At 55.2% G+C, this 23,915-nt stretch overlaps 1 protein-coding gene and 1 long non-coding RNA gene across 4 annotated transcripts; one reads left to right on the forward strand and one right to left on the reverse strand.

Annotated features, from left to right (window-relative positions):
• Positions 1 to 3,102: 3,102 nt before the first annotated feature.
• On the reverse strand, positions 3,103 to 12,310 carry LOC125158680 (uncharacterized). Its single transcript, XR_007149459.1, has 3 exons — positions 11,878 to 12,310; positions 10,836 to 11,011; positions 3,103 to 3,625 (listed from the first exon to the last, which is right to left on the reverse strand). It is a non-coding gene; the product is annotated as an uncharacterized LOC125158680 (long non-coding RNA).
• Positions 11,838 to 21,468, forward strand: SGCA (sarcoglycan alpha). Of its 3 annotated transcripts, XR_007149458.1 has the most exons (11): positions 11,838 to 11,939; positions 12,780 to 12,899; positions 12,997 to 13,151; positions 13,314 to 13,386; positions 13,729 to 13,927; positions 14,196 to 14,358; positions 15,266 to 15,474; positions 15,642 to 15,668; positions 19,119 to 19,336; positions 20,548 to 20,698; positions 20,818 to 20,955. XR_007149458.1 is itself a non-coding variant. In XM_047846010.1 (10 exons), the coding sequence occupies exons 1-9, from the start codon at positions 11,903 to 11,905 to the stop codon at positions 20,996 to 20,998; spliced, it is 1,164 nt and encodes a 387-aa protein (XP_047701966.1). In that variant the 5' UTR covers positions 11,838 to 11,902; the 3' UTR covers positions 20,999 to 21,010; positions 21,282 to 21,468. The 3 variants fall into 3 exon arrangements, 1 of the variants encoding a protein (XP_047701966.1); XR_007149457.1 differs by having other exon boundaries at positions 19,119 to 20,698; XM_047846010.1 differs by lacking the exons at positions 19,119 to 19,336; positions 20,548 to 20,698 and adding an exon at positions 21,282 to 21,468 and having other exon boundaries at positions 20,818 to 21,010.
• Positions 21,469 to 23,915: the final 2,447 nt, after the last annotated feature.

Genomic DNA, 23,915 nt, shown 5'->3' on the forward strand with positions numbered 1-23,915 from the left:
TTCCCCCGCTCCTCCCCCTCCCCTGCCTCCCCCTCCCCCTCCCCCCCCCCCCCCCCCCCCCCGCCGGCAATTTTACACTTTGGGTTGGGACAGGCTGAAGAAACCATCATCAATCTCCCCTCCCTCCTAGCCCTTTTTAGAAGACCTCTTTAAAGAACAAGCTAAAGAACAAGCTTTGGGACTTGGGTTTCCAAGTTCCAGTCTGGAGCTGGAATCCTGCCTCCCCTCAAAGGTCCCCCGACCCCTCTGTAGAAGTTGGGTGAGACAGAAATCTCACCTAGCTGAGGGATGGAAGTTTGGACAGTGTCCCCAGAAACTCTTGTGTGGACTGGAGGAGGGCGCAGGCCCCTGGGTGTTCTGCCCAGAATCTCCCACACCCTTTGGTGAGTCATCTTAACTGGTCCCAGCCCAAGGGGTCTGGGCCCACGCTTCTGGCCAGGTGGGGAAGTTGGCTTCTAAGGGTGGGAGGAGGAGCTGAGAACCAGCAGTCAGGACCAGTGACCCTGGGACCCCCAACACCTCCAGCAGCAGCAGCAGCATGGGGGCAAACTGGATTACCGAGGTGCTTGGATCTCCCTCGTCCTGAGACTTCCAAGGGTGAAACCCTTTTAAGTGCTTTGGGATGTAGGAGGGTGGAGTCAGCCCAGAGCTTGGAAGGCTGAGGCTAATGAGCGGGATTATTATTTCATGGGCTCCTGGTTAGCTCAGCGACACCCCCAGCCAGAATTCCCGAAGAAGCTTTTAAGGAGCAGTAAATGCTTTACCATCACTCCTTCCCTGGGGTCAGGCACCAAGCCGGCTGGCCTGTGAGATTAGGCTAGACGGGTGGGGAATGGGGTGTAATCTCTTCCATCCCCCTCCCTGCCTGTCTGGAGCAATAATCCCCCCTGCAGTGAGGGTACTTTTGGAAGGGTTACCATCCAAATGGAAAGATTTAAATCCTCACCTCTCTCCTTCGGATCAGCACCCCACACCCCATGGTAATTTAATCATTCTTTCTGTAGTCCTGTGTGGAGAAGGCCTTGATGGCCAAGTTGTCTGGTGGTCTTTAAGTGGAAGTTCGGCTCAGGTCATGATCTCGCAGTTCATGAGCTCGAGCCCCATGTCGGGCTCTGTGCTGACAGCTCAGAGCCTGGAGCCTGCTTCGTTGTCTGTGTCTCCCACTCTCTGCCTCTGCCCCCCCCCCCAAAAATAAATAAGCATTACAAAAAAAATGTTTATAAATGGAAGTTCCCTCTTCACCTTGCACTGGAAGAGAGGGTGAGGCAGTTCCCAAAGTTGACCCAGGAGCTAGGCTGTCAGAGATCAAATCGGGGCTCTTCCACTTGCTAGCTGTGTGACCTTGGGAAAGTCACTCGGTGTCTCTGCTCTGAGAAGATAAACAGAAGTAGCTGGAACACAGAAAGTAGGGTATGTGGGGAAGGAGATGCCTTTCCGGGTTCCTGATCAAAAGGCTGGGGGCTTCTACAGGGAGAGATCATCTGCCCTTGACCCTTCTGAGAGAGCCCCTCCCCATTTTCCACCTAGCCCCAGATCTGATGAGGGCCCCCTGAGACTGTTCCTCGAGGCTGGCCAGTTTTAAACACCAGGTGTCACGGGTGATGAAGGCAGGGAGATCTGTGATAAGTCCCAAGCCCTCAGTGCCCTGGGCTCAGGCCTGGGCTGGGCGCCAAGGCTGACTTCTCTTCCCAGCCCTGGGGCCTTGAGACTCAGCCTGTGAACGTTGTGTTTCTGTGGCCACAGTCATCTGAGCAGAGGCCGACCTAGACCCTGCCCTTCAACCATTTTGTGGGGAGCCAGTGGTCCCCGCCCCAATCACTCCCGTTCATTTGTCCTCCTCTGCCAGGGGCTTCAGCAGATAGGAAGCTGCTGGGAAAGGCGTGTGTGTTCTCACATAACATAAATCCAGGATGACGGTGCTGCTGGGGGGGGGGGGGGGCTTTAGTGGCCCTTGGTTGACCGCTTCCCAGGGGAGTGAGAAGGACTGAGACACAGGCAGAGGGAAGTGACTTACCCAGTTTTAGAGGAAAGATTAGGCTGTGGTTCAAAAGGTCTGAACTGAATCACAGCTTCGTGCATTTGCCGGGTGACCTGGGGTTAGTCATTTTCCCTCCCTAAGCCTAATTTCCTCAGAAAGCTCAATGTGTATGTCTGAGTGAGTCTCCTGAGCACAGGGGACCCTGGGGCTCCCCCACTCTCTGTGGAGCCAGGCAGAACAGGGGCTCTGAAGCCAGACTGTCTTTGTTCCCAACCTGCCACTTGCCAGTTAAGGGATTTTAGCAACTTTCTTTATCTGTAAACTGGAGAAAACATAGCAACCTCAGAGTGTTAACGATTAAATGAGTTCTGTGAGTGCTTTATGCATTTAGAACAGCTCCTGGCACAAAGTAGGAGCTTGGTAAGTCTCCTGTTGTTGCCTGCATGTGCATCTGAACATGTATGGAGGTGTGTGCACATGTGTGAGCAGGTGTGGCCAAAATTGGACGTCCACGTTGGCATCTCCGTGCGGGTTTTTTTTTTTTTTTTTAACGTTTTATTTATTTTTGAGACAGGGAGAGACAGAGCATGAACAGGGGAGGGTCAGAGAGAGGGAGACACAGAATCTGAAACAGGCTCCAGGCTCTGAGCTGTCAGCACAGAGCCCGACGCGGGGCTTGAACTCACGGACCAAGAGATCATGACCTGAGCTGAAGTCGGCCGCTTAACCGACTGAGCCACCCAGGCGCCCCATCCGTGTGGGTCTTTATGAAGCTTCCGGCCTCTTGTTTCCTTCTAAGCTGTATTTTTTTAAATTAATTTTTGTAATGTCCATTTATTTTTGAGAGAGCGAGAGAGAGGGAGACAGAGAAAGCAGAGAAGGGGAAAGGGAGAGAGAGAACCCCAAGCAGACTCCACGCTCAGCCCAGAGCCTGATGCAAGGCTTGATGCTGAAACCGTGAGTTCATGGCCTGAGCCAAAATTAAGAGTCGGACGCTCAACCTACTGAGCCACCAGGGCGCCCCTCCTTCTGAGGTCTATTGTGTGGACTTCTGAAATATAAACGCCCCCTGCCTGAAGGTCCTCCAGATCTTTTGGGTCATCCCTGAAGTGAAAGTGACCTCCCTTCTCCACTTCCCAAAGGGTTTTTCATTCCTGCTGTTGATGCCTCAAGAGTCCCCCATTGCTTAAGCAAGGACAGGGGTCCTTTGGGGCCCACCGGTGGAAGGAGAGTCAGTGTGTGTGTGTGTGTGTGTGTGTGTGTGTGTGTTGGGGAGTGGGGAAGGGATGGGACAGAAGAAAGATTTCTCCAACTCATCAGTTGCTTTAAAAGAAAGCCTATATTTAGCCAGGCTTAGAGGGCCTGTAAATATGTATTTTGCAACGCAGACAGCCATAGCTGTGGGAGCTCCAGAGACATGCAGGGAGGTCAAAGAAAAAAATTAACCGGAAGGATTGGGCAATATAGTTGGTCGGCAGCAGATTCGAAGGACGCCAGTGCCTGCTCCAACTGCTAATAATATACGTTCCTCTGTTTGGATGGTGGCTTCTGTTTTTCATCTGCTCTCTGGATCTTGTGCAGTGGGTGCCTGAGGAGGAGACCGGCTCTCAGAGTTCCCTTCCTCCATCCGCCTTTGCCTCACCTGCTCTGGGTCAGGGAAAAGAAAATGTTGCCCATGCCGGCCCCTTTCCCACCTGGCTCTGCCAGGCTCAGCCTGGTGTGGCACCTGGCATAGGTACAACCTCCATAGGCCAGCTCTCCCGCCTCCCACTTTCGACCCCTTGTGCTTCGGGTGACCTCGAGGGGACAAATCCTGCCACTTCAGAGCAGTTCTATTTCAGAAAACTCTTCTTTCTAAAAAAGAAGTGTGACGATATATGTGATATCTATGATATATGAGATATATCATATATGATATGTATGATCTCATATATGATACGTATGATCTCATATATCACATATATGATACACGACGTATATAATTTCAGTTTGAAAAGTTTCTTTAGAAATAAGAAAAGTTCAGAGAATCACCTAACAAACAGAATTTACAAATGCTAGCCTTGCATCATTTTTGCTTCGGGTTCCTTCATAGAAGAGAACAGAACACAGAAGCTGGTGCTTTCTCTTTCTCCCGGGTCCCCTTGCCCACCCTACCCACCGTCATAAATTTGGGATGCATCCTTTATGGCCCACAAGTTATTATTTTTCTAAATGGCGAAATATGGAAAATAACATAAAATTGGCTCTTTCAACCCTTTGAAGTGTTTGGTTCAGTAGCGTTGAGGACATTCACACTGTCCTGCAACCAACCAACACCACCGTCCATGTCTAGAACTTTCTAGTCCTCCCAATTGAAACCCTGTACTCATTAAACACCAACTCCCCGTGTCTTCCTCCCCTCGGCCCCTGGCAACCACTGTTCTACTTCCTGTCTGTCTCTATGAATGTGACAACTGTCGGTACTCCATGCAAGCGGAATCATATACAGCATATGTTCTTTTGTGCCTGGCTTATTTCGCTTGGCACAACATCTTCGAGGCTCCTCCGTGTTGTAGCATGTGATCAGCATTTCCTCGCTTTATTAAGTCTAGCCCGTAATTTGATATTTCCCCTACACATTGATGTCTTCCTAAAGCAGGAGACAGTAACGCTTTTTCCATTATTGGGATGTATATAACCACCCTCCTGTCGTGCGGATCATTTTGTGTCTTTTTCTCATTTGGCGGGACTTTCACAGCGGAGCCACACCGACACGTGTGGCTTCGATTCCTTCACTTTAACTTCTGGTTGTCATGTCGGCAGGGGAATAAGCCACAATTTATTTATCAGTTCCTCTCTACTGAAGGGCATTTGAGGTGTTTCTGTGTTTCGTCATTATAAACAGGGCTGCAATGAACACCCCGGTACTCGTGTGAGCCCGTCCGGAGAAGGTACACCTCGGAGCAGAGAGCCGGAGGCGTGGGCAGGCACACTTTCAACTTGTCTGGTTCCACCCCACTGCTCTCCCCAGCGACGGCTCCACTTTGTGCCCTCGCCACCAACGTTTGTACAAGATGTCCTGTCTGACCACATCCTTGCCAACAGCTGCTCTTGGGAGACTTTTTATTTTTGTCGGTCTGATGGGTGTGAAGCAGTATCTCATCTGAGCCTGCGTCCCCTGCCTGCGAGAAGTCGAGCACTCTCTCGTCCTTGTTGGCCATCTGCGTTCCCTCTGGTCGAATTGCTTCTGACCGGCTCCTTTGCTATCCATTGCACCTCTTTTTTTTTAACGTGTTATTTTATTTTTGAGAGAGAGAGTGCACGTGCAAGTGGGGGAGGTGCAGAGAGGTGGCGGAGGGGGGCAGGGGGGGCAGAGGATCTGAAGCAGGCTCCATGCCAACAGCAGAGAGCCCGACGCACGGGGCTTGAACTCCTGAACCGTGAGGTCGTGACCTGAGCCAAAGGCAGACGCCCAACTGACTGAGCCACCCAGGCGCCCCTGTTGCACCTTTTGATACAAGTTATAGAAAGCCCAACTAGATGTGCTTTAAGCAAAAAAGGAATCTTGTTGCCTCCTTATAGCAAGAAGTCCTAGGGTTGGTTAATTCAGAATCTCAGCTGTGACAGTCAAGGACCAGGTGCTTTCCATCTTTCCACAATACCCTCCTCATCACGGTGGCTTGCCTCTTAGGACCAGCCCCTCATGGGCCACAAAAGTGGCCTCCGCTCCAGGTGTCGTGTGCCGACAAACGTCCAGAAGGTAGAAGGAAGTGGACGTTTTCTTCCAGAGGCCCCACAGGAGATCTCCCTTCTGGTCTTGGCGGCCAGAATCGCATACACGTCCACCCCTAAGCCAGCCACGGACCGGAGGAACTGAATTATGCTATATGTAGACCGATCGCCGTTCACCTGACGCAGCTGGGGAAGGCCCAGCCTTCTCAAAAGCCTGGACTCCTGATTCCTGAATCAGACCAGGGTTCCATGAGCAGGGAGGGAGGGAAAGAATGCCATTCGGGGTGGCACTCGAAACGTCTGTGCTTTCCTTATTGGCTTGCAGGAGTTCTTTCTCTATCTTGGACGCTAAGCTTTTGTTTATTATTATTTTAAAAATTCCAGACCCTTTTTATTACCATAGCCTATTCCCTCTCACTGAGTCGCAATGCCGCTGACATCATAAATCACGTTCCCACATATGCTTGGATCTGTTTCTGGGCAGTCTCTTCTATTGATCTCTTTGTCTAGCCCGGCACTGATACCACATTGTTTTCATTAATATCGCTTTCAAAGAAGTCTTGGTATCTGTCAGGGGTTTATTCTTTTTCAGAACTGTCTGGCCTCTTGGTCCCCAGCTCTTCCGTATGAATTTTAGAAGAGCCTTGCCTGACTCTGCAAAGTCCTATTGGCGTATTTATTGGACTCGCATCGAATCAGAAGACTAATACGGGGAGAGCTGTTTTCAGGACACTGAGGCTTCTCACCCCTAAATTCAATACATCTCTCCGCTTATTCCTCTTATAGCCTAGAGTTTTTATAGTTTTATGGCTCACAGTTTTTCTTCATAAGGATCCGCGCGGTTTTTTCAGGGTTCTATCCAATCTTAATCGTATTGTTAATAATTTAGTTTTTAAAAAATATATTACAGTTTCCAGTAACATTGTGAGTGTCCAGGAACACCGTGGCATTTGGTATTTTAATCGCATCTGGATGTAAATTTGGTCCAGCAACCTTGTTGATCTCCCTTAATAGCCCTCATGACATGCCTGTAGTATCTCTTGGATTTTCTATATAAATAATCATACCATCCGCGAAAAATGTCAGAGAGTTCCTTTCTTTTATTTTCCCTAATCCTTCCATCACTGAGCAGTAGCTTCTAAATCTGACTTCTTCCAGCTCTCCGGCTGTGCCAGTGGGCTGGCCCTGGGCAGCTATTGTCTTGCACCGTCAGCTATAAATAAATAAAAGACCCCTTCCTTTCTCCAGAGCTTTATACAGTTTACAAAGCACTTTGGCGTCCATTATCTCATTGGTTCTTATTACCCCCGCTTTCCAGGGAAGGAGTGTCTCCCCTCCGCTCCGTGCGTGTCCGTGTCCGGAGAGCTAGCTGGGCAGAATGCTGTGCTGTGAGACTTCTGACTGTCCCCTCCCCTTCTCTGTTTCTCCTGTAAGCTAAAAAGTTTGGTCAGGGATGGTCTCTGGGATTCTCAGACTCAGGATTGACTGCCCTGGGCGGTCACAAGGCTTCAAGAAACCTCTTTGAGGCTGAAGTTCAAGGATAAAGGGCGGATTCTGGGTACCCTTAGGTCCTCAGACTGGTGCCCCCAATGCCGTGGGCAAAGATAGACGTGCTTGGAAGTCAGAGGGTTGATAACAAATGATGAGGATGGTGGGGAAGAGGGCATTGTGTCCAGTTCCCTGCCTCCATGCGGATTCTCCTCCCCACTTGGAAGAACATCCTCTGGACCCGGAAGGGGAGGACGAGGTAAGGCTCGAGGCCGTCGGCCTCCTCCAGCGTCGCCTCCTCTAGCGTCGCCTCCTCTAGCTGCGGTTCTCAGCCAACACTAGTGACGCGCATCCCCAACCCGGGCGGGGCGCTCCCGCCCCTCCCCCGCCCCCCCTAGCCGACCCCTCCCCCCGCCCCCACCAGGCCCTGCTCTGTCCCAACATTGCGCAGGCGCAGGTCTGGGTCGCAGCCGCGAACGCGCCCTCTCGTGGCAGACTGACAGATCACATCCTTTGTTGTGGGCTGGGGCGGCGAAGAGGAGGGGAGGAAAGATGTGGGTGGAGTCTGGGAGGCAGATGCGACAATCAGATCACAATGATGAGAATCCCTTTCCTTTGTCCCTCGTGACAACAAATAATCCCCGGTTGCAGATACAGACGAAGAAAATATGGCCTTCAGAAATCAAGAGGCTCACAGAGACAGAGTAGATTGAGAGAGTTGGGGAGATGATGCATTGATTCATTCAATCATTCATTCATTCAGGAAATATTCACTGAGATGGGCAGAGCCAGGGACAAAGGACCAGAAGACTTAAACTGAGACATTGACAGGCGAAGGTCAGGTGGAAGGCTGGGGAGACAGGTGCGGGTGGCACAGGTGGAGACCAGGCTGAGACACTGAGATGCAGAGATGACCCAGAAGGATGCAGTCGCCCCAGAAGGATGCTCCAGCGGGAGGAGGCCACAGCGGGAGCTCATGAAGGGACAGTATGAAGGTCAGGAGCGATACCAGTCACCGTGGATTGAAGATCAAATATGTTTAAAGCCATAAAGTCATAATTGTGCTACTCACGTTTTAAAAAAGCTAACCGGCCAAAGTTCGAGGGATGCTAGAGAATCAATTCATTACCTCAAAATTGGTAAATACAAGAACAGAAGCAAGTATTTATCCCACCTTGCCTTCCTACCACTCAGTAACCAAACAGTAAGTGAGGGGCAATTGCTGGGTCTAGAATTATTCCAGCCAATAAAGGAAGGAGTGATTGAATGGGAATATCACCATTTTGGGGAGGGGGGCGGGGGAAAGGCTGATAGATGAGGCACAGAGCATCAGTGGTTGCCCGTGCTTTGGGATGGAAGAAGCAATACCACCATCTGTGAAGCGGTCTTGCTAAAGAAAATAGAACCTACGCCTGATCAGGACTCTCAATCCAACTACAATTTGCAGGAAATAACAATGTACAGGAAATACAATTTACAGGAAGTACAGAGGCCAGAGAGACATGTTAAAGAACACCCTAGAGATGCAAATCAGCAAAACCCAGACTGGAAAACTCCACGACAAATGACCTGGTTCCCTCAAGGAAAAAGATAGGGAGAGAGAGAGAGAGAGAGAGAGAGGATTGGATAGGGAACCAATGGATTTAAAGAGATATAAAGGAGACACATTAATCGGTTGCAGTGTGTGTACTTATTCGGATCCTGATTCAAACAAATGCATTGTAAAAAAAAAAGACATTTTTGACGGATGGAAATCTGAACATTATAGATCTGATTTAAGGAATTATTATTAACTTTAAGGAATACTAAGGCACTAGGTGTAATGATTGTGCTTGTTTAAAAAAGAGTCATTATTGGGGCGCCTGGGTGGCGCAGTCGGTTAAGCGTCCGACTTCAGCCAGGTCACGATCTCGCGGTCCGGGAGTTCGAGCCCCGCGTCAGGCTCTGGGCTGATGGCTCAGAGCCTGGAGCCTGTTTCCGATTCTGTGTCTCCCTCGCTCTCTGCCCCTCCCCCGTTCATGCTCTGTCTCTCTCTGTCCCAAAAATAAATAAACGTTGAAAAAAAAAATTTAAAAAAGAGTCATTATCTTTCAAAGATACATGCCAAAGTATTGACAGAGGAAATTAGGAGGGAAAGTCGGGTGTCGTATATGTGACGGGAGATTGGCCATGAGCTGCTAACTATTGAAGCTGGGGGATGGGTACGTGGCAGTTCGTTCTTTCATTCTGTAGACTTTGGCTTTGTTTTTGGTTTTGCTTTAGTTTTTTTTTTTTTTTAATGTTTATTTATTTTTGAGAGAGACACAGATTCTGAAGCAGGCTCCAGGCTCTGAGCTGTCAGCACAGAGCCCAACGCGGGGCTCGAACTCACGAACGATCACGATTGGTCGTGACCTGAGCCGAAGTCAGTGGCCCAGCCGACTGAGCCACCGGGGGGTGGGGGTGGGGGCCCTGTGGACTTCGGTTTTAGGTAAAATTTGCAAAGTAAGAAGTTGAAGGATGTGTGACCCCACTCTCTGTCCGCCCCCCCCCCTCCCCCGCCCAGGCTCCCAAGGAACACAGGTGTTGAGAGTTACAGAGGCAGGTTACCATCCAGACAGCTCTGAGTGGGAGAGGTCCTCTGGTGGGCCACAGGGGACTTCCAGCTGACCCCTGGCACAGTCCCCGGGTCCCCTGGTTTGGAGGCGGAGGGGAAAAGGATCTGTAAGGAAGCTGGCCTCTGTGGGCCTGGCAGCACTGGGTTCGGGCCCTGCTACCTGAAAACAGCGGAGGGTGTGAGTGGGTCGCTCCAAATATAGCAGAGGAGTCACATGGAGCCACGGAGGGGCTGAGGCCTGGGCCGCCAGCCAGTCCTGGCACCTCTGCCTCCCCCCTCCCCTGCCCAGAGCCCTCTGACTTTTGCGCTTTCTCCAGAACCTTTCTCCCTCGTGCCCTCCATCTCTGAGAAGGCGGACAGGTGCCAAGGTGATTCTGGGACAAAGCCTGCCCTGCCTGAGAGCCTGAGTGGACGCTGACTCTGGAATTTGGTGGCTCTCCAGGGACGGGTGGGACGGTCAGGTGGAGAGACAGCAAAAAAGACGAGGACTAAGTAAGCTGCCCACGTGCTGGTCATTCCCACCGGCAGGCCGACACCCTGTCCCTCGGGCCCCACCACCCTTGCTTGGGGTGTTGGGTATGGCGGTGAGATGCCAGGGCCCTTCATCTCAGGGCCCGGGAGGGGTGCTCACCGAACACAGAGCATTTTGGAACCCTGGCACCTGTGGGTCTCTGCCTCCTCCTCAGGGCAGCTGGGGAGAGTCCCCTCTGTCTGCTCCAAGAAGCCCCCAAAGAGAAGGGCATCCCACCCCCTTCGCGCCTGGACCAAGATCCTTGGGCGGAGGCAAGAAGGAGGGGGAAGGGTGCCCCACCAGCAAGAGCAGCCGCCCCACGGGGGTTGAGTAGGGCACTGGGCTGAGTGGTTCACATGTGTTCAGCTGGTCAGGAGCATGGCCTTGGGGAAGCCAAGCGGCCCTCATGCCTCCCTTTTCGCACCTGAAAATGGGGATGAAATAACACTGGCCTCACGGAACTGCTGGGGGAATGGAATGAGTTACCGCCCGGAAATGTCCGTAAAGCCTGGAGCAGAGTGGCGGGCGGGGGATTACCTGTCATTACCCACCGGTGGTGTGCAAGCTCCGTGGGGGGCAGGGTGCTGCCCGTCGAGGCTTCCTCTGTGTCTGGCACGCGGTAGGTGCTCTGTACGCATGCGCCAGAGTTCATGATGTTGAGGCTTCCTCACAAGGGCGTCGAGAGGTAAGCAGTGTCCTGGCCAAGTTGTAGTTGCCGGAACAGAGCCTAGAGAGGGCAATTGAGTTTTTCACGCCCCGCCCCCGTCTCCAGCTGAGTGGTCAAGGGGAGGATGTGCGTCCAGGCCTGCAGGCCGCAGTCTGTCTTCCCAGACCGGGGGTACACGCTGGGAGTACTTGGGTCTGGGGACACGGGCTGGGTGAACAGGCACCCGGCTGTTCAGCGTACTCGTAAGGAGGCCGTCACCTAGTCCCCTACACCTGCCTGCGCCAGATCCAGGGATACAAAGATAATAAGACTCTGGTCCGCCCCGCGATGCTGTGCACAGGGGCCAAGGGGCCACCCAGCTCAGCCTAGCGGAAGGAGGGGGCAAAAGGAGACTTCAGGGAGGAGAGGAGGCCTGTGCCGAGTCCTTGCGAGGTGATGGAGTGTGCCGGCCGGAGGAGGGCAGGAAGGGAACTCTAAGCTTGTGCAAGGCACTTGGGAGGCTTAGGGGAGTATGTCAGGGGTGGGGCGAGGCTGTGCAGAAGCCCTGGGGTAGTGTGTGTGTGGTCGGTAGTGGGGAGAGGAGGGGATTCTGGACAGGAGGGCCAGGTGCAGGCAGGGTCTGAAAGCCATCGACAGCCGGACACTCAGGGCAAGGGGGAGCCCTTAGTGTTTTTAGGGGGGGATCAGGTTAGTGGCTTGGAGAACATTCTCTGACCACCTGGAGGGGATTGTTGGAGGGACCTTGTCATGTGAAGAGAGTGTCCACCCCAGGGTCAGTGCCTGCTCTGGGTGGGAATGGGGAGGGACCGGCCGGCAGAAGCTGGGGCCAGCTGCTCTGGGACACCTCCCCATTGTCCCTCCCTCTCTCCTCCCCTCCCTCCTTCCCTCCCTCTCTCCTCCCCACCGCTCCTGTCTCTGTCACTCACGGGGGCCGGGCAGGCTGGGGCAGCCATGGCAGCAGCAGTAATCTGGATTCTTCTCCTTGTGGGCAAGTTGGGGCTTTCTTCTGGGAGGAGGCCCAGGATGAAGGGACAGGATTTAAGGGTGGAGAGGCGAAAGTACAGAGGTCCCTCAGGGGAGGAGTCTGGGGGCAGGAGCCAGAAGGACTTTGGGGTGTTAATGCTGTGTCCGGTGGGAGGTCCAGGGAAATGGGGCTGGGAGCAGGGCTCCGGGAAGTGGGGGGCCGGGAGCTCTGAAGGGTGGGGTGCCCTAGGCCGAGGTGGGCCTGACGGCACAGGCCCGGAGCGTCGTGGGCCCTTTAATGGGCTGGCTGGTCTGCCTTCTTTCTAGGCCCAGGCTAAATTTGGCCGTGAGGGTGTGGGGGCCCGCTGGGGCAAATACTCTCCCTGGGGCACAGGATCCTACTGGCTCAGCTTTTCCTGGCCTCTCCTGTGGGTCCCTCTCCCTGTGTACGCGGGGAAAGGGGAGAGGGTTCCAGAATGGCTACCCACCTCCTCCAAAATTTCCTTCCCTCTCCCCCTCCCCTCCAGCCTCCCAGACACCCAGCATTCTTAAGGGTTCTTTTCCAAGTGCCTTTAACACACATACACCACCCCCCCATCTCACACCCCTCTCAGGCCGACAGCAGTCCCCGCCCACTGTGACTCCTCCAAGGAAGCCTAAAATGAGTGGGGGAGGGGGCTCCCACGAACCCAAACCAACAAAGGTCTAGGACTTGTCACAGCCAGGCCCCACCCTGTCCTTTCCTGAGAGCCCCCTCCCCCGGCCCCCGCCACCACCACTTCTGTCTCTTAGGGGCACCAGGAGCTTATCCCCTGCCTGATACTAAGGCTGATGCGTGTGTTTGGGGGCTCTGGGGTCCCCACAGGTCTCTTGGCAGGGCTGGGGGACACGGAGGCCCAGCAGACCACCTTGCAGCCTCTTGTGGGCCGCGTCTTTGTGCACACCTTGGACCAGGAAACCTTCCCCAGTCTTTCTGAGCACGTTGGTGAGAGGGGCCCCAAGGGCGTTGGGCGGACGGCTGGGGACTGGCCAGGGGCTGGCGAAGGCTCCGGTCATTTCTCCAATCTCCTCCCTTTCACCAGATGTCCCACCCACCGTCCCTATCACCTACCACGCCCACCTCCAGGGACACCCAGACCTGCCTCGGTGGCTCCGTTACACCCAGCGCAGCCCCCACCATCCTGGCTTCCTCTACGGCACCCCCACCCCAGAAGATCGTGGGCGCCAGGTCATCGAGGTACCAGCAGGGACCCCAGTGGCTGGGTCCCATGTGGGCATTCATTCATGTTCATTTACATAACTTAGATGCCTCTTAGGTGAGGGCGTCTCTGTCCTCTCCACATGTCTTGTCCCCTAACCCCGTCCCTCAGCCCTCTTCCCCATCCCCTCCCCCTGCCAGGTCATAGCGTACAATCGGGACAGCTTTGACACCACCTGGCAGAGGCTGGTGCTGTTGATTGGAGACCCAGAAGGTACCACCAGCCATACCCCTGCCCCACTCCCACCCACCAAGCCCGTCTTGGGGGATTTCCCTTGGAAGGAGGGAGGGGGTGTGAAGGGGACACTTGGGCATAGTGGGAGCCGGGCATCATGGGAGGGCTCTAGAGTTGTATAAACTGGCTGTTCTGCTGACAGTGCGTGGGGCCTTGGGCAAGTCCTTGAGGCCACAGGGAGGGCATTTGGGGCCTGTGATGCATGGGGATTTTAGGGAGGAAGGGAGGAGTCAGGGGGCATGGGGAGGGGCTTGAGTGTGGGTTGGGGGGGAGGCTTGGGAAGGATCCATGCAGAACTGGGTGCCAACCTGGCATTTCCAGGCCCCCTGCTGCCTTACCAGGCTGAGTTCCTGGTTCGAAGCCACGATGTGGAGGAAGTGCTGCCCTCGACGCCCGCCAGTCGCTTCCTCACAGCCTTGGGAGGGCTCTGGGAGTCAGGGGAGCTCCAGCTACTCAACGTTACCTCTGCCTTGGACCGTGGGGGTCGTGTCCCCCTTCCCATTGAGGGTCGCAAGGAAGGGTAAGCGTGCAATCCGGGAGGGCCATCTGGAGGAGGAGCCCAAACCTTAGTTACCCCAAACGGCACACTCCCTGGTACCCTACGAGGACGTAAACGATCCAGGTATCCAAAGACATTCGTGGGAGTGTAAGGCCCCCTAGAAGGATGTGGAGCTATGTACTCTCACCCATAACCCAGGTCTCAAGGTGGCCCCGCAACCCTCAAACCTCCAGTGCCCAGTGTACATCCCCTCCCCAATTTGTTAACTGTGGCTTCCATCTGGGCCCAGGGTTTACATCAAGGTGGGCTCGGCCTCACCCTTCTCCACCTGCCTGAAGATGGTGGCATCTCCCGACAGCCATGCTCGTTGTGCCCAGGGCCAGCCTCCGCTTCTGTCCTGCTACGACACCTTGGCACCTCACTTTCGTGTGGACTGGTGCAATGTGTCCTTGGTGAGGAGGGGCCCTGGCCCTGGGGATGGGGATGGGGCATGCCCCCCATCACAGTCTCCCCCCTACCCTTCTTCCCCACCCCATCTCTCTGTTCCTGTTTCTTTTCTCTGAGTAGACACTGCGCGCCACAGCCCCCCACCCCGCCCCCTCCCCCCACCCCTCCGTGCGCGAATGCGCGCGCTCCGAAGTTCCACCTCGTCCCACGAGAGGGCGACAGAGTCCATAATCCAGGAAAGGCATCTCCCGGCTCCAGCAGTCTCCAATAGTTGGAAACTTCACTCCCATAGAGCAATTCCAGCATCCTTTCCACACAAGGGTACCCTTTGGGACAGCTCTGTCTGCTTCCTTCCAAGGTGTCCAAATCTGCCTGGGATAGTTTCCAGATAGTTTCCACCTCCAAGTTATAAACCAAAGATGCTCGCTACTGCCCTTTGGGATATTGAACAGAATTATCTACGGTTCCTAGAGACCCCGGCTCCCCGGGCTGGGAACCCCTGGAATACTCTGTCCCTGTGAATTGACCGACAGTGCGGCCAAAGACTGATAATCAACAACTCTGAGCACTTGCTGTGTGCTAGGCACTATCCAATCAACATGTCTTACCCTCCCCACCACCCCAGAGACAGGTACCACTGTTAGCATTCTGACTTTGCAGGGGAAGAAACTGAGGCAGCTGGAGGTAAGTCATCCAGCATAGCATTTGTCCGAATCAGGATTCGAACCCAGGCGGGAGGACCCCAGAGGTGTGCTCTAACCACTGTATGGACCTGCCTTTCTTAGATTTTCTGTCTTGGTTCTTATTCCAGTGCTTGTCCTGCTAGGTCAAGCTGGGGGAGGCAGGCATGGGGGCACCCCTGCCCTGTCCCCGTGGGGTCTCTGTGTCTAGCCAACTGGGTTCTCTGAGCAGGTGGATAAGTCAGTGCCAGAGCCTGCAGATGACGTGCCCACCCCAGGCGATGGGATTCTGGAACATGACCCGTTCTTCTGCCCACCCACTGAGGCCACGGCCCGAGACTTCCTCACTGACGCGCTGGTCACCCTCCTGGTGCCACTGTTGGTGGCTTTGCTACTCACCCTGCTGCTGGCCTACATCATGTGCTGCCGGCGGGAGGGACGGTGAGTGTGGGGGGCAGAGGGCAGGGAGGGCACTGTGGCTGCCCAGGTACGCAGACCTCTCAGGGAGCAGGGTCCTCATCCAGGAAAGGAGTGGGGACCTCTTGCCTGGCCTGGAACCAGGAGAGGCTTCTGGGTAATAACTAATCCCTTCCCTTGCTTTCCCACAGGCTGAAGAGAGACCTGGCCACCTCTGAGTGAGTAGGGGAAAGCCGGGGGCTGGGTGGGAGCCCCCCTAGACTGTTGGGGTGGACCCTCTAACCTCCATGAGCAGCACAGACAAGCCAGATTGCCCTGGGATGATGGGGTCCGCCCCTGGCCTCTGAGCTCCAGTTCTGGGCTGACTGGTTGCTGGGCTTGACCTTCCCTGACCCAGCCTTCTCATTTCCTGGTCTCCACGGGAGACTTTAACCTGGGATGGGCAAGGGTGGGGAGCCAGCCAGGTCTGGGGGCTCGCTGCCACCCTGGGGGGGGGGGGTTGAGAAGCAACCTAAGAGGCTGCACACACACACACACACACACACACACACACACACAGACACTCTCACACCATGTATGGTTCCAGGCTGGGTTCTGTCACACAATTACCATGACACTCTCTGGCCCTGGTTTCTCCACCTGCAACATCACTGATGTTGTCATTGAACTAGCTAAATGTCAGTGGATGCTTTCAATTCCCCCAGCCCTTCCCAAATCCGTCTCACCCTTATTTTGCCCAGGTGCCCACTCCCCACGGCCTTACCCTCCTCTGTTCCCAGCCTTCTTCCCCTCCCACCCCCTTGAGCCCCAAAGATTCCAGGAGGCAGATGTGAAATAAGTTAGGCTCCTTTTATTTCCACTGCACTGAGCCTTTGGCGGGCCTGGCACCCCTGCCTGCTTGCCTGGCCTGCCTCGTTAATTGCGGCGGCATCTGGCCACCCTGCGAACCCTCTTATTTAGTCGCTTGTGCCCCTTCTGGGAGCCTGCTTGCAACCTGCGCTGCCCAGGCCGGCGTTGCCCGGCTCGGCGCTGCCCAGACCTGCGCTGCCCAGGCCGGCGCTGCCCAGACTGGCGCCGGCTCTGGGACCTGCCCTTGACCTTGGAGGCATACTTGTTGCCAATGCGGAAGGAGCCCAGGGCCCCCTTGCCGGTCACCTGCTTGAGCATGCCTTTGTCCACCAGCCCCTTGACCGCTCGCTTGAAGCGCCAGGCGTTTTGGGTCATGTTGTAGCCTGCGGTGGCGACAGCCTTCTTCAGCGTGGTCAGCGTCACGTGTCTGTGCGCCCCCTTGTGGGTCACAACCCCCAGGATCACCTTGGATATGCTGGGCTTCTGGCGGACTTTGGGGCTGGCTGGGCACCCAGTCTCACTCTCGCTAGCGGTTCCGGATGGGCTGGCCTGCCGGCCCGCACCCTGCAGAGCGTTCGAGGCCAAGGGTGGAGATGTGGGCGGCAGCGAAGTGTTTTTCTGCATCTCTCCCTGGGGCGGGTGAAGGGAACTAGGCGCAAGGACCTCCAGGGTGGTGGCCGGAAGTCTCCCCTCGGTCTCTCCTCGGTGGGTGAGGTGAGTCTCTGCTCCTGGTTCCCTCAGAGGCTTCCGCCCTCAGAGGGCTCTGGCCCAAGCCTTCCCCTGGGTGGCCAGAAGGAGGACCAAGGATGATCACCCACAGCTGGCCTCACAGACTTGTGCCTCAGGGGCAGGAGGCGGCAAGGTTATCTCTGTGGTGACCTCAGGGGGACATTGTGAGGTCACCAGAATCCTGTGAGGGTCACAATAGTGCCATCGTTCCCTCCTGGGAGGTGCAGACGGGAGCTGCCAGATAGTGTGGGCATCTGACAAGCCAGGTACCCCGGGAAGAAGGGCTGAGGTGTGGGGTCTCCCATCCGCATGCGAGTTTTGAAACGAATGTGCCAGCTGATTTCAGGGTGTTCTGAGACCCTGGTTTCCAACCCACCATTTTGACCCCACCATCGCAACCCATTGGGTTGAGGAATAGAAACACTTTTAGAATCAGAATTATACCAACATTTGTGAATTTTCTTTAAGTTTATTTATTTATTTTGATAGGAGGGGAGGGGCACGGAGAGAGGGAGAGAGAATCCCCACCAGGCTCTGTGCTGTCAGTGCAGAGCCCTACACGGGGTTCAAACTCACAAACCATGAGATCATGACCTGAGTTGAAATCGAGAGTCAGACGCTTAACCAGCTGAGCCACCCAGGTGCCCCATCAACAGTTGTGAATTTTTATGGGGAAAATATTTTCCAGAGTGAACGGAAATGTACTTCTTCAACTTACCTAGGTCGATTTGATTCCTTGGTCATCTTTGACCACAAAGCAATGGAAAGCTTCTGCTTTTTTTTTTTTTCTTATTCTCATTTTTTAAAAAAATTTTTTTAACGTTTATTTATTTTTGAGACAGAGAGAGACAGAGCATGAACAGGGGAGGAGCAGAAAGAGAGGGAGACACAGAATCTGAAACAGGCTCCAGGCTCTGAGCTGTCAGCACAGAGCCCGACACGGGGCTTGAACTCACGGACCGTGAGATCATGACCTGAGTCGAAGTCGGACGCTTAACCGACCAAGCCACCCAGGCGCCCCTCTTATTCTCATTTTTATTTGATAGAATTTTTTCCCAGAGAGGTGGAGGATTTTCCATGTACGTTTTTCTTTTTTTTTTTTTTTAATTTTTTTTCAACGTTTATTTATTTTTGTGACAGAGAGAGACAGAGCATGAACGGGGGAGGGGCAGAGAGAGAGGGAGACACAGAATTGGAAACAGGCTCCAGGCTCCGAGCCATCAGCCCAGAGCCTGACGCGGGGCTCGAACTCCCGGACCGCGAGATCGTGACCTGGCTGAAGTCGGAGGCTTAACCGACTGCGCCACCCAGGCGCCCCTCCATGTACGTTTTTCAAGGAAGATTTCATTCTTCCATTTTTTTGGCCGTGCCCAATTTGATCACTCACATCTTCTGCCATTGTGGAAATCCTCTTCTGACCAGATATTTCCACCAGCGGCCAGCTTTCCTGGGTCAGTGTTGTAGCTCCGAAGGTATCAGAAAATCTTCATCCCGTTTGAATCAATCCCCAGGTTTACCAGGTGCCATATTAGCCCTTGTTGGTTTGCGTCGATTTATCTCCACAAATTCAGTTCTTGTTTTTGCTTGTTCAATGTCTACCATTTTTTCAAAAGTTTTTTGAAACTACCTTTTTTTTTTTTTTTTTTCAAACCGCAAATTGTGATTCTGCTGTCCGTATCAGATTTTGCTGGCCAGAAAGCCGGCCAGCCTGACCCTCTCGTGTGGTCTGTGTGCCAGAGACAGGGCTCGAGCGTTGTGTGTTGGTAGTGGGCCGTGTGTGTGCGTGTGTGTGTGTGTGTGTGTGCGCGCATGTGTAGCAATGCCTGCCCCTTCGTTCGTCTGTCCAAGTGCTGATGTGGAAGGAATGTGGGAGAAGGCAGTGCGGGTCTGGCTTCTCCTCCTGCTCTGGAAAAACATCCCCCAGAACATTTTCCACCTGTGTGTGTTGCCAGAGTAATGAGACCCAGATGTGGGGCTGGGGGCAGGGAGGGGGCCCGTTAACTCAGGCCCTTCTCCTACCCAGGGCATTACCTGCCCCGCTGCCTCCAGCCCTAAGCATCCACATGTTTCTTACTTCCTTTCTCCCTCAGCCTCCCCTTGCCTGGGAATGGAAAATTGTGTTTTGGACAACTCCGCTTGCCAAATTCCAGACTCAAGAGCTCATCTGGATCCTACCCTGGCCTTCTAGGGTGACCCCGCCCCCTCCCGCCAACCAGACGGGACTTGGTCCTACTCCCCCACCCCCGAGGAGGAGTGTGGCCCGTTCGGCGTGAAGCTAGAGAGTCTGACCTGTCGTCTCATCTGTCAGGTTCTAGCCGGAGTCTAGCTGGAGTCTAGCTCAGTCCACTAACTGAGACTTGGACAGGGGTGGGGGTCATTGCCCCTTCCCCATTTGATCAGTAGCCCAGAGGCAAGTAGGGTAGCTTCCGCCCTGCCTAGGGCCCCAGCCCTTTATTGTTTGTGATGAAAGGTTCGTGCTGTCTCACCTGGCAACCAGTAGTCTGGGAAAATATCTCCAAGTTGGACTCACAAATGTGGGTGGGTTCGTGGAAAGGGGCTTGGAAACGTCCCTTTACTGGAGGCTAAGCACAGCAGTGGGCCCGCTATAACAAAACAACATTGATAATTATGATAGCAACAGCAAGCTCCCTGTAATATTAGCTGCCGCTTGCCGTGATGCTGACCGGGCGAGATTTGTTTTCCCTGCATTAACTCATTTAATTTGCACAGCAACCGCATTACAGTCGGGGAAATCGTGGCACAGAGAAGTTAAGTGACTTGCATAAGGTCACACAGCCAGTAAGGAGTAGAACTCACATTTGAACCCAAAGCAAGTCTTCGTGCTAGGTTGCATTGTGCGACCCTCCTTCTCAGAGTGAACTAAAGCTTGCCCCAGACAGCGGAAAGCAAGCTCATGAGACTTGTCAGATGAGAACGAGGCTGAGCCTTCTGGGAAGAAACTGAGTTCAGGAAGGACGCGGGGATTCCAGGCCCATTGAGCCCGGGGCTTGGTGCAGGCCTCAAGGAGCCTTGGTCTGAAATAAAGACAGAAAGAAGAGACTCGGTGTCCAGAGCTAGTTGGTGCTGGGGGCAGACTGGAGCAGGTTGGGAGGGGTCAAGGTACAAAGGCAGGGGAGGCTAGATGGGAGGAGCCAGAAGATGAGACTGTCAAGGCCAGCCAGGAGAGAGCTTGAGCAAAAGTGGGAGGTGGGAAGAGAGAGGGGGTAGGTTTGCCAGACTAAGACAGGGATGAGGCGGGGAGGGCTGGACGGTCGGTGGTAGGAGAGAGTATTAGGGGAGGGAGCTGAGTGCTGGAAGGGTCCTACAGGGTCATCAGTATATAAAGCCCAGCAGGCACCGGCCTCTGGAAATAATATATCCACCGTGGGTACCTCTTCATGTCTTAGCATCCCGGAAGTTCTTACCATGCTCCACGCGCTTTTCTAAAAACACTTTTCTCCCCTAATTGCTGCTACAGCGCTAGAAGGTAGTCCTATTATTATCATCCCCATTTTACAGTTGGGGAAACTGAGGTGCAGAGTGGTTAAGCAACTTGCCAGGGACACAGAGCTTTGAATCCAGGCCGTCTGCAGCCACGGCTTCTGCTCCCATGACTGGCCACTGAGCTGTCACCGAAGACCTTCCAGTTTGTCCTCCCCTCACCTGTCGTGTATGCGAGCTTCTCCCCCAGGTGGGGGAGGTGGCAGGGGGGCTCGCAGCCAGCGGCACGCTGCACCTCACGGGGGTTGACTCCCAGGGCTGATGACTCTGCCGGCTCTGTGCCCCCAGCATCCAGATGGTCCACCACTGCACGATCCGCGGGAACACGGAGGAACTACGACAGATGGCATCCAGCCGTGAGGTGCCCCGGCCGCTTTCCACGCTGCCCATGTTCAACGTGCGCACGGGCGAGCGGCTGCCCCCCCGGGTGGACAGCGCCCAGGTGCCCCTCATCCTGGACCAGCACTGAGGGCACAGCCAGGTGGGTCTGGGTGGGCGGTGCCAGCCTCATTTTGGGGAACAAGGTGGCTTCTGTCTCAAGGCTGGGGCAGACGGTGGGGAGGGTGAGGTCCAGGGAAGGGGCACACAGACCTGCCCGCTCCTCTGAGGTACGGGTGGGGGTTGCTCGGCAGGGCCAGGGCTGTGCCCCACAGGGCCAGACACTCGGGGTCAGAGGTCTGGGGTGGCCAGGAGGGCAGGAGGACCAGGGCCTGGGCCTCACGGCCCCTCATCCCTTCCCTCTGCCGTTCCAGGTCCAGAGCCTCATCCTCCTTTCTCCCCCCATGCACAGAGCAGCCGACTCACAGCCACATGCTTCCTCCTGATTCCGGCTCCCGGCCTCATGGCCCCCAGGCTTGGAACAAGCAGAGAGATGGCAGTGGGGGAGGTGAGGGTGTCTGGGGTCAGGACCCCCAGAATAAATAGCTGCCGCTCTGCTCACCTATTGCCACCAGCACCTTCTTCTCAGCAGCCTCCCACCAACACTCGCTGCCTCAGTTTCCCTTTCTGCCTCCTGGGAGCCCTCAGAGTCAGCCAGGGGCTGCCAGCCTGCCCTTTGGACTCTCGGCGTTTTACTGTTTTCTCACCTTCTCTGGAAGAAAGAGGGAGGGACCAGCTACCTGTGGCCCTGGTCTGAATCCTCACGTGAACCTGATAGTGATGCGTCATTATCCCCATTATATAGATGAGGAAACTGAGGCCCAGGGAGAGTAAGCAACTTGCCCAAGGTCACAGAGCAAGCACGTGGCAGAGTTTGGATTAGAACCTGGCATGTCCATCTCTACCCTGCCTTCTGGAGGGCTGAAGGGTTCTGGAAGCAAGAGGCTCTTACCTGTCAAGATCCCCTAGGGGAAGAGCCCCTTTGTAATGCATGCTGCCAGGGAACCTAGTCTGTATGTGGAGAGAAGGGGTTGAGCTACAGGACCCCGAATGCCCGGGCTCAATGACCCCCTTCCTAGTGGGCTTTTCCAGGGACTGAGGTCCAGAGGACACTGCATGACCTGGAACCCTTGTGCTGAGTGTCACCAGCTTGGCCCTGCAGAGCTCGGCTGGCTAGGAAGAGGCCTGAGCTGGTTTTTCCCAGGTGGCTACAACCTCGCCGGGCCACCGTGCCCCTGCCTACTGCAGGGGCCTACATCCAGGCCTACATCTTGAGCCTACATCCAGGCTCACATCTGACCACTCCCTTTCCAGGACGAGCCAGAGACTAGACCCGAGGGGGGACCCAGATAAAGGAGGGATGGCAGAGGGGCAAGGACTTGTGACCTAGGTCCCGGGCCCCTGGCTCCAGGTGGCATCTCCCAGAAAATCCAAACAAGGGCAAGACATCGGCCACGGTGGCCTCTAAATCCCACCAGGCCTGGGATCTACCCATTATCCTGGAACTGACTCTTAATCATCCCTCTCGCTCCCTGAAGGGGGCTGCCATGGGGCGGTGGAGGCGGGGGCGCTGCACTTGGGGTTTTCCCTTCCCTGGAGGCAGGGGCCCGGGTTTGGGGGCCGATGGGGAGGGGCCCCAGTCTGATGGTGGTGCCTCCTGGGCCAAGGACCTCTGGGTTTGTGAATACTGCGTCCGGGTGTCCCAAAACGTACAGGCAAAGGGGTGGTGAGGGTGCCCTTGGACCCCCTGCCCTTTCTCTCATTCCCCGGAATCCCCACCTTCAAGCGTGTCCTGAATGGGCTTCTCTCGGCCTCCACTCTGACCTTCCCGGTGCAGCAGCAGGATCTGGCTCCCGGGGTCCCTGCACAGCGCCCCCCTGGCTCCCTGCCCCTCGAGCCCCTCAGCTCCAGCAGGAGCCGGACCGTCTTTTCAGGAGAAAGATCAGATCGGGAATCTCGCCCCCTGCTTTTGACTCTCCAATGTCTTCCGGTCACACTGAGGGTGAGATCCACGCTCTTGACCAGCCGTGCTGGCCCTGCCCAGCCCTCTGATCTCATCCCTGCTCTTCCCACGCCCACCGCAGCCCTACTGCCTCATAACATGCTCCTGTTCAAGATCTTTGCTGGGAACTCCCAGTGCCCCCCACCCCCCCGCCGCCCCCATCCACAGAACTGTGCTCTCACTGTGCTTGTTTTGGTCTTTGCCCAAATAGCAGCTCCTCAGAGAGCCCCCTTCCTCAGAGAGCCCCCCTACTTCCTCGGAGAGCCCCCTCTGGCCCCCCTGCCTCCAGCGCACCCCGCACCCTCCCTGTGCTCCGAGAGGGTGTGCTGTGTCTGGGTCCCTTGTTCCAGGCCGGCTTCCCACCCTAGACCTACGCTCCAGGAGGGCGGGATTCTGGTGCCCACTGGGGACGGGGGAAGTGCTGCACACAGTAAGTGCTCGGGGCAGAGTTTCTGAAGGAATGCTCAGGTCTGGGCGTGCTCAGAGCTCTTAAGAAAGTCACTCCTCCTCTCTGGGCAAAGCTGGTAAGCAAGGCCATTGCAAGTGCTTCTATGGTTATGTTCGGCCCCCCTCCTCCCCCCCTGCTGGGCATCCCATACCTGTTAGTTGGTTGGTTGGTTGGTTGGTTAGCTGGTTAGTTATCCCATAAGCATCTGCGGAGGCAGGCAGAGGCTCAGGGCCGGCACACGGGAGGCGCTCGGTAGACGTTTGTTGACAGACGGAAGGCCTGTTGGGGTGGCCACCCCCAACCACATGGGTCCTCTGGTAAGACAGTGTTTCTGTCTCGTGCGTCATTTCCTCCTTTCCCTTGAGGCCCCTCATCCGGTGGAAACCTGGAGTCATGCCGAATCTGCTCAGGTTGGAGGCTCTGAGCTGCCAGCCTGCCATCTGGGGTCCTTGATCCCTGCCCCCCTGGAGGCAGGGGCTGTCCTCTCCCCGTCTCTGTGCTCCTACCCTGGCAGCCAGGCCCGCTCGGGCCTCCGTGTTCTTCCTGTGCACCAGCCAG

Source organism: Prionailurus viverrinus, unplaced genomic scaffold (assembly GCF_022837055.1).
Source record: "Prionailurus viverrinus isolate Anna unplaced genomic scaffold, UM_Priviv_1.0 scaffold_35, whole genome shotgun sequence".
NCBI lineage: Eukaryota > Metazoa > Chordata > Mammalia > Carnivora > Felidae > Prionailurus > Prionailurus viverrinus.